The sequence below is a fragment of the Vulpes lagopus genome, chromosome 7 (genome assembly GCF_018345385.1).
Source record: "Vulpes lagopus strain Blue_001 chromosome 7, ASM1834538v1, whole genome shotgun sequence".
In the NCBI taxonomy this organism is placed as follows: Eukaryota; Metazoa; Chordata; class Mammalia; order Carnivora; family Canidae; genus Vulpes; species Vulpes lagopus.
Window position 1 is genome coordinate 163,611 of NC_054830.1, and position 9,290 is coordinate 172,900.

Sequence of the window (9,290 nt, forward strand, 5' to 3'; positions counted from 1 at the left end):
TCTTCCTCCCGTCCTCTGTCCCTCTCCTCTAGATGAAATGCTGCTTCCCTTGCCCCAGACGAGGCTCCCTGTGTGTCCTCACCTGGGCGACGGCGGGGGGGGGGGGGGGGGGGGGGGAGGGGTGGCAGGTGTTGGGGCACCTGGAGGAGGGGCTCGCAGCACAGGTGCTGGTCTGGGGCCTGCCCCCACACCTGCCGGCGAGGCTGCGGGCACAGCGCCACGCCCACCCTCTGGTCCCCGAGGGCGTGGAGGATGGAGGCGGGGGCCAGGTGTGCGCGCAGGTGTGCGTCCAGGTGTGCGTCCAGGTGTGCGTCCGGCGCGGTGGGGACTAACCCCGCCCCCAGCTCGGCCACGCGCTCCGCTCCCCCGACGGGAAACTGAGGCACCGCCCCCCCGCGCCCGCCCGCCGCTCCTCCCCTTCCGCGAAGCCACCTGCTCCGCCCCGCCCGGGCCAGGCGACCCCGCCCCGGCCCCGCCCCGCGCTGGGACGTCATAGAAAAGACCCCAAAAGCCCCGCGGCGCGTGCCGGGCCGACGCAGCCCAGCCCTGCCCGCCTCCCCGCGCACAGACGTCCGGGGAGCTCGTCCGAGCGGCGGGCGGCGGCGGCGGCCTCCCGGGGGTCGGAAGCGCCCAGGCGCCTGCGCGCTTGGCCTCCCCCCCCACCCCCGTCCCTCCCGGCGGGCGCGCCTGCGCGCTCGGCGGGCCGGGGGCGGGGACTCCACTTCCCGGCGTGCCCCGCGGGCGGGCGCGCAGGCTCAGTGCGGGCCCCGCCGCGGCGCGCAGGCGCGGTCGGGGGGCCGGAGGCGGCGCGCACGCGCAGCGCGGGGCGGGGCGCGCGGGCCAGGCGGAGGCGAGCGCCGGGCGGGCGGCGGCGCCAGAGCGAGTGGAGCGCCCCGGGGTCCCGGGCGGCGGCGGCGGCGGCGGCGAGGAGGAGGAGGAGGAAGGCGGCGGCGGCGGCCCCGGCGTCCCCCCGGCCGGCGCGCGCCCCGGCCCGTCCCGCGCCCCCGCGGCGGCCCCGCGGCCCCGCGCGCCCCCGACCCCGGGCCCCGCCGCCGCCGCCATGGCCCGGCCGCTGGTGCCCAGCTCGCAGAAGGCGCTGCTGCTGGAGCTCAAGGGGCTGCAGGAGGAGCCGGTGGAGGGCTTCCGGGTGACCCTGGTGGACGAGGGCGACCTGTACAACTGGGAGGTGGCCATCTTCGGGCCCCCCAACACCTACTACGAGGGCGGCTACTTCAAGGTGAGCCGCGCCCGCCCCGCCCGCCCCCCGCCCGCCGCCGGCCGCGGGCCCCGAGCCGCCTGCAGCCGGGAGGGCCGCCGCGCCGGCATTGGCCGCGTTTCCCCCTGGTGTGACAGGACCGGAGCCAGGCCCCGGGCGGCCCTCCTGACCTCGCCATCGCGGCCCGGACGGCCCGGGGCAGCTTCTCAGGTTGCAGGGCCGTGCTCGCGGGCCAGAGGCGCGGGCCAAGGGGTCTCCCTGCCGGGCGGCGGCGACGAGCCCTCGGCCCAGGCCGGCCCAGGACCCTCCCTGCTCGGGAGCCTGCGCGCCCTGCCAGGCCCTGCCAGGCCCTGCCCCGCGCGGGTGGGGAGCAGAAGCCAGGCGGCGGGGGAGGGGCGGCCGCTGCTCCCGGCACAGTCTGTGTTTGCACTTTCAGCTGATGTTTTAGCTGAGCCTGCTCGGCCGCGGGGTGAGGGAGCAGCCTGGTCAGCCGGGGCGACTCCCGAGTGGGGAGCACCCCACCGTGGCGCTGCAGTGGGACGAGGGGGCGTGCGCGTGGACAGCCCTGGGCCAGCTTCTGCACCGCCCGGGAGCCCGGCCCGCTGGCGCGCAGGGCACGGATTCGGGGTTGGCCACCTAGTAGCGCATTAGGGCCCTCGCCAGCCTCCTGTGTCTGCTTCGGGCTGCAAGGGCGACGGCTGCGCAGCCGGGACGCTCAGGCAGGCCGGCCCCTGGGTGAGGCCGCAGAGCTGGAGGGAAAGGGCACGGGCTTCGGGCTCCTGACTTTTGCCGGTTAACTGGTTGCAAGGGATTGTGGGTAGATCCTCCAGGCTGGCTTTGGGGGGGGAGGGGTCATCCCACTTGAGAAGAAGGGACTGGAGCTGGGCCACGGCCAGATTTACAGATTTCCAGCGCGTCTGCCACAGGCCCTGTCCTGCGGGAGGCCAGCCTGGGCCCCACACCCAGTGTGGTCCTCGTGCAGGTGGGACCGGGCGGGAGCGGAGCTGGGGAAGCGCAGGGAAGTACCACCGTCACTTCCAGCCACTTCCCCCAGCGCCCTGCTGCCAGCCCGGCCTCCCGAGCCTCCTCCGTGAGCAGACGGGGTGCCAGAGACGGGCAGTTCAGAGGCCTCCTCCCGGCTTACCGCCGGGCGTCCTCAGCGGGGGACTTTCCTTCTCTGAGCCTGAGCTTGCTCAGTGCTGCGGTCTCCCCGGGGGATGCTTGACTCGGTGGGTGCTTGGTGCCAGGGAGCCCCACCCCCACCCCCGAGGGCCATCACTGGAAACTCTCAGGGCAGGTTCTGAGTTCCAGGAGTGCTCTGCAGTCGCCAACCAGCTGCCTGCCTCCTGGGCCTCAGCACAGTCACCCCAGAGCAGAGGGACTTCCCCCAAATGCCCCGAGTGCCCCCTGCCCAGGAAGGTGACTTTCCAAATTCGGGCCTGGGGGAGTTGCCGCACACGTGCCCAGCTTTGGCTCCCAGCTCGCTGGCTCGCCCCTGCCGGCCTGGAGCTCCGCCAGGATCCGGGGCCAGGCCTCCCCACGTCTGGGCCTGGGGCTCAAACAAGCCAACGCAGCTTCTTTACCTGCTGGGGCCTGAGCAGTGTGTCACCTGGGCAGGTGGCCCTCCCCAGTCTGCCCCGTGACCTTCCTGTCTGCCTTCCTGGCCCCCCCGTGATGGACACTTGTGGGCAGAGAGCCCGTCTGTCCAGCGCTGACTCATCTCCTCCCACAGGGCCCGGCCCACAGAGGTGTCGGGAGTGATTGCTGAGTGAACACGCGTCTATTTTAATCTTCCCCACAACCTGGAAACTGAGGCCGAGGAGTCCACCACCGTGCGGGGGTGCACAGCTCCCAGGGCCCTGCTAGCCGGGGCTGTGTGCCGGCCCGAGCCCGCCGCGCGTCCCTCCCACAGGCCTGAGCTGAGCATGGCCTGAGACCTGCTCCCAGCTGCGGGGTGGGGCCCGGATCAGCTCGGGGGACCCTGAGTAGTCCTGGGGCCTGCGGGGGGTGCGTGCGGCAGGCGGGGTCCAGGTGGCCTCTGGGCAGGGGTGTCTGTCCCGGCTCACACCCTGGTCTGCGGCCCTGGGCTGGGGGCCGTGGGTGGCACTGGCTGAGCTCCTGCGCTCTGCCCTCCCAGGCACGCCTCAAGTTCCCCATCGACTATCCCTACTCCCCGCCGGCTTTCCGGTTCCTGACCAAGATGTGGCACCCCAACATCTACGAGGTGAGTCCGCCGTGTGCCCTGCAGCCTCCCTGTCGGGGGACACGCTGCAAGTGGTGAGCGGTGTGGACCCTGATCCCTCCGTCCTGTGCCCGCAGACGGGGGACGTGTGCATCTCCATCCTCCACCCCCCAGTCGATGACCCCCAGAGCGGGGAGCTGCCCTCAGAGCGGTGGAACCCCACCCAGAACGTCAGGTGAGAGTGGACCGGGCCCTGTGTGAGGGGCTGCTCAGCAGATGGACCCCTGCCCCTGTGGGGCTCCCTCAGGGCCACGACTCCCTGCAGTGCCGTCCGATCTGCCCTGGCTGGCCTCCCATCGGGATGCGGATGGCCCCAAAGACCCCTGGGCCAGCTCGCAGGCCTGTCCTCATTTCCTGAAGCTCCCCTGGGCCGTCCACCATCAGGAACAGTCAGTCACTGGGAATCTCGAGTCTGCTCTGGCTCCCTCGGTCCCTCCACCTTTCCCCGGGGAGGTCCCCTCCCTCCGTCCCCCACAGAGCCCAGTCCCCTGTGTCTCAGGGCTGAGCCGCTCACCAAGTGGCCCGGCCTCCCTGCCTCCTGGCCTGCACGACTGGGTCCAGCCCGAGCCGTAACAGATGCTGGTGTCACAGAAGGACGCCCTGGCCTTCAGGATGTGTGGGGGGCGGGGATGTGGGTGACGCAGGAGGTCCTCGCTTTAGCTGCCCGCACGTCTGCCCCTGCTGTCCTCGGGGCCTGAGACAAAAGCCCATAGCAGTGAGAAGTCCAGGCAAATGTCGCCTGTGGGGCTGTGGGTCGGGGGGCCTCTGGGCTGGCTTCAGGGTGTCTGGGAGCTCGCCAGGGACACTTGGGCCTGGGGGTAGCTTGCGAGCCGGGCTCCGGGTGTGCCCACAAATGCCGTGGCCCGAGGTGTGTGGCCAGGCCAGAGAGCGCCCTGCACCTGTTCCCCCCACGCCCCCAGGACCATCCTCCTGAGCGTCATCTCGCTCCTCAACGAACCGAACACCTTCTCCCCGGCCAACGTGGACGCCTCTGTGATGTACAGGAAATGGAAAGAGAGCAAAGGCAAGGACCGGGAGTACACGGACATCATCAGGTGAGGCACGGGGACGGCGGTGCCGGGGAGCAGCCAGCCAGGCCCAAGCCACGCACGGGTCCTTCCCCTTTCCCCTGGTCTCTGTGGCCCCCGCCCCACCCTTCTTAAGGAAACGGGTGTGACGTGTCTCAGGTCACCAGGTGTCCCCATCACGCAGGCGCGGGGGCCGTGTGTCCACCACGTGTGACGCGGTATCTGCGAGCACAGCTATGTGGTCTGTGCCACGCGCGGGCCTGACGGGCGCGTACACGAGCCCCCGAGCCTCCACCGCTGAGCTTGAAGCAGGTCTTACCGGGGCTCCTTGGCTCCGGAGCAAGACGGGGCCGTCCTCGTGGTCGCCTCCGTCCCTGGCCCTCGGCCGCGAGGCCGCCTGCGTGAGTGTGGCCGTGACTGCTCACCCCCAGCACTGGCTCCCGTCCTCAGCGTCGTGCTCATGCTCTCTCTCGGGCGGGAGGCATTTTCCACGTGTGTGTAGAAGTCCCTCTTCCAGAGCAGAGCGCGCTCCTGTATCCGCAGCCGCGCGGGGTGTAGGTTGGCCAGAGCTAATCCCCCCGGGAACAAAGAGGCGAACATCTCCGGGAAGAGCTCCAGAGCTCCCTTTACGGAGCGAACGCTCTGCGGGTCTGGATGGGGTCGGAACGCGGTGAGGGCCCGGCTGGCCCCGGGTGGACGCGTGAGCCGCCCGCGTAGGCCCCAGGGCGGCTTGACCTCATTCTCTCCCTCCCTCGTGCTGCTGGGTTGTGTGACTGCTGTGTCCATTGTCCATTGTTACCTCGGGAGCGGGTTTACGGCCTCTCCTGCCCGACTTAACCCTTCGTGAGGTCGTTTACAAAACCTTCCAGTTCCTGCTTTAGCTTCTATCTAGGAAGACCAGTAAGGCGTGCTTGCGCCTGCGTTACGACCCCACGGATCGAGGTCTCAGCATTTACTCAAGAGAAATGGGCAGCGTCCACACCGCTACCCAAGTGAATGTTCAGAACAGCTTCGCTTTGCCAACCACTGGCCACAACCCAGGTGTGCGTCCGGAGGCCCGAGGGAGCGAGCCGCGGCCTGTCCGTGCGCCCCCGGGGGCTTGTCAGTGGCTCCGCAGCACCTCTGGGACGAGGGGGCGGAGCCATGGGACCCGCGTGGTCAGAGCCGCACTGATTGGCAGGGTTCACGCAGGTAGAGCTGCGGGAGCTCACGTGGCTGAGAAGGTGACGCGCTTGTGACAGAGAAACGTGTGCTCGAGGAGTCACGGCAAGGAAGCCCCGTGATCTTACTGGGTCACCCCCCGGGTGCCGTCCTGCGTGGCCTCCAGATCCCCGCCCCCCAGCAGCGCCCGCCACGTCCCTGGGGCCTTCCGCGGCTGCCACGCCGCCCTCGGGCCTCACGCACGGGCCCCCCTCCAGTCACTGGGCGCCGTCCAGAGCCGCACGGGCTCCCTGGGGATGGCGTCCTGCGGCCTCCCGAGCCCCTGGGCCCCACGGGGTGCAGTTGGGGGCTTTCTGTCTGCCTTTCTGTTGGTTTTTGTTCTCTCTGGTCAGAGTGAAATCACATCCATGGGTCCAGCCCGTTTTTGTGGGTCCAGTGGTGCTTGGTGTGAGCAGGGTCTCGTGAACGATCTCTGCAGTATTGCTCGTGTGAGCTGAGCGTGTTTCACCCCCAAACCACACACACGCGGCCCCAGGGTGATCCGTGCACATGCCGGCAGCCCCTTCCCACGTTCCGTGCGCCCCCCACCCCTGGTCCCGGGAAGGCTGGCCCCCGATGCTGGGCGGGCGCAGCCTGTGTGTGTGGAAGGCAGGGCCGGGCGCTGCAGGGTGCTGGCCCCCTCCGGGAGGAGCTCTGCGACCTCGGGGGCTGCGTGTGGGACCTGTGGGGTCACGGCACCTGGGGGGTCCTGCCCACGCGGCCCGCGCCTCGCCCTAGTTCTTTTCCCAGCCACCTCCCACGTGGCACCAAAATTAAAACCAGACTGTTTTTATCCTCAAGGCTCCCTGTGGGCCAGCTCGCAGGCGCCCACGTGAGGGAGGCTGCGGGGCTGCTCCTGCCCGCCCCCCGCGTGGCCGGCCCGTGGATCCAGAGGGTGCATCGTCAGTGGGTCATCGGTGCCGGGCATCTGTCCCGGGGGCGATCGCGTGGGGCCGCTGGGCTCCAGGTGGGGACGCTGCCGCCTCCAGAGCGGCGCCGGGCGGGTCTGCGGGAGAGCAGCGCGTGGGGGGAGCCTCGGCGTCCTCCGGCCCGTTCTCGTGTTGGTGCTGCTGGTCTGCGCCACCCCGTCCACCTGTCCACCCATCCGTCCATCCACCCCATCTACCTGTTCCCTCCATCCACCTGTCCCTCCGTCCACCCTGTCCACCCATCCATCCACCCCGTCCACCTGTCGCTCTGTCCACCCATCCACTTGTCCACCCATCTTTCTGTCCATCACATCTACCTGTTGTCCTGTCCACCCCGTCTACCTGTCCCTCTGTCCCTCCGTCCCTCCTCGTGTGGCGGGTGCTATGCTGGGGCAGGCCCTGAACACAGGAGCAGGAAGTTCAGGCTGAAGCCCTAATCCCGTCGCCCCGGTGACCAAGCTCTTGACGCTGCGTCAGGTGGGGTGTTGTGGCTGGCGCGCTGAGCGTCATGCAGAAGCGTGTCGTGTGCTCCGGGCCCACGGCCCTGTGGCCCTGTGTGCTGCCCGGCTGGCCCCTGCCTTGGCGTCGGGCTGGGCTCCCGGGGAGGAGCCCGTGGGGCACGGCCTAACCCGCCGGCGTGTCTCCTGCAGGAAGCAGGTCCTGGGGACCAAGGTGGACGCGGAGCGGGACGGCGTGAAGGTGCCCACCACGCTGGCCGAGTACTGTGTGAAGACCAAGGCCCCCGCGCCCGACGAGGGCTCAGACCTCTTCTACGACGACTACTACGAGGACGGCGAGGCCGAGGCCGAGGCCGACAGCTGCTTCGGGGATGACGAGGACGACTCCGGCAACGAGGAGTCCTGACACCGCGACCCCGAGAATAAACTTAACAGATTTTACCTCAGCAGGCCCGGACTGTGTGGCGCCGAGACTGCCGCGCGGGAGGGACGCTGCCCGGCCCTTGGGGGGTCTCCTTTCGGGTGTCGCCCTCCCCGCGTGTGTCCTGGGTCCTCTGCTTCCCAGGGGCCGCCTGCCTCGCCCCGTCCCTCGGAGCCCGCCAGGCGGGGTGGCGAGGCCTGGGGGCCCTGGGCCCCGCCCGTCTGCAGCCCCTGCGGCTGGAGCCAGAGACGGCCCCCAGCTCGCGCGTGGACGGATTCACTTGTGGTCACCTCTTCTCTCTGCTTTGGTTTGTTTGGAATCTAAATAAAATGACTTTATGAGAAGCTAGAGAAGCAGCCTGTCCTTGGCCTCCCCGAAGGGCTGCGGAGAACGGGGTGCCAGCAGGCCCTGGGGGGCATGGCCCCGGGACCCCCGGTGCCCGGGGAGATTGAGGGGGGCCCTGCAGGGATCTGGGGTCCGGGCACAAGGAAGCTGCTGGGTTAACTGCTGCCTGGGGCGGGACAGCTGTTGGCAGCCCGGGGCCACCCCGCAGGACCTCGGGGTGGGCTGACCACCAGGCCCGGGCGGCCCCCACGCAGCCCCCCTGCGGCCACAGCACCGCTGGGTCCTGCGTCGAGCTGTCACCCAGGCCTCGCAGCTTCACTCACAGTGGCCTGGATTTGGGGTCGGATGGCAGCGTCAAGACAGGTCCCTGCGGGTCAGACGGGTGGGGGGAGGGTGGGAGGGGCGGGCCAGACCCCGGGGCTTCTCTGCGCCCACCAACGCGCCACAGCACGACACTGTCCTGCAGTCAAGCGTGGAAGGTTTCACCCACCCCTCAGTTTGGTTTCTGGCTTAGACCCGAAGGGCTGGGGCTGCAGGGCCTGCGAGAGGCCCCCGGTGGGACCGGCAGCGGCGTCCTCAGCCCAGGAGACAGACGGGAGCCGTCTGCCTGCGGCCACCACGCGCCTTCCCCTCCTCCTGGCCTCGGCCTCGCCGGGCATCACCAGTGACCAGGCCTGGGGCACCCGGCAGGTGTGGAGCCAGGCCACCTGCGGCCTCCCCCCTGCTTCCCGCCCGGAGGCGTTTGTGGGGACAGCTGTGGTGGGGTGGCTCGTCTCCCCTCCACCCTGTCTGGGGGGCCTGGAGGCGTCTTGGGCATCCTCCCATCCTCCCCCCCGGCTCCGCGGAACAGGCACCCACGGGTGCCTGGGCCTCACTGCACGGCTGCAGGACAAGGGGCCCAGCAGCGAGGCCGCCTCCACCTGCTTCACCCCTGCACAGGATTGGACGCAGGCCCGAGGCCGGGACCCGGACCCCAGGTGCTGACGGGAGTCATGTCCCCCGCAGACCACCCCCTACTCAGCTGCCAGGGAAGGCCTCGCACACAGGCCCGACTCGGTGCCAGTCCTGCGTCCTGTCCCTGGACGAGGGGCGTCGTTGGAGCCTCGGCGTCGGGAGCCGCAGAAGGGACATGAGTGGGGCTGCCCGAGGGGTGGGGGTAGCACATGTCAGACCGCGGTGGCTGTATGCAGATGGCGCAGTGTGTGTGTCCTGTGCAATGTTTTAACGCCAAGGAAATGAGGCCCCTGGGGGGCTCAGCGGTGAGCATCTGCCCTGGACTCAGGGCGCAACCCCGGGTCCCAGGATCAAGTTCCGCATCAGGGTCCCTGCGTGGAGCCTGCGTCTCCCCCTGCCTGGGTCTCTGCCTCTCCCTGGGTCTCTCAGGAACAAGTAAATACAATCTTAAAAATATTGAGGAAGCATGTTGCGTGTGTCCGGGGTCCCAGCAGCCC

The 9,290-nt window shown here is 69.8% G+C and overlaps 1 protein-coding gene across 1 annotated transcript; it reads left to right on the top strand.

Moving 5' to 3' along the window:
• Positions 1 to 948: 948 nt before the first annotated feature.
• CDC34 (cell division cycle 34, ubiqiutin conjugating enzyme) lies at positions 949 to 7,838 on the top strand. Its single transcript, XM_041763720.1, has 5 exons — positions 949 to 1,237; positions 3,354 to 3,440; positions 3,536 to 3,633; positions 4,379 to 4,513; positions 7,266 to 7,838. Exons 1-5 carry the CDS (start codon positions 1,061 to 1,063, stop codon positions 7,477 to 7,479), a joined length of 711 nt encoding a protein of 236 aa, XP_041619654.1. The 5' UTR covers positions 949 to 1,060; the 3' UTR covers positions 7,480 to 7,838.
• The last annotated feature ends 1,452 nt before the right edge of the window (positions 7,839 to 9,290 follow it).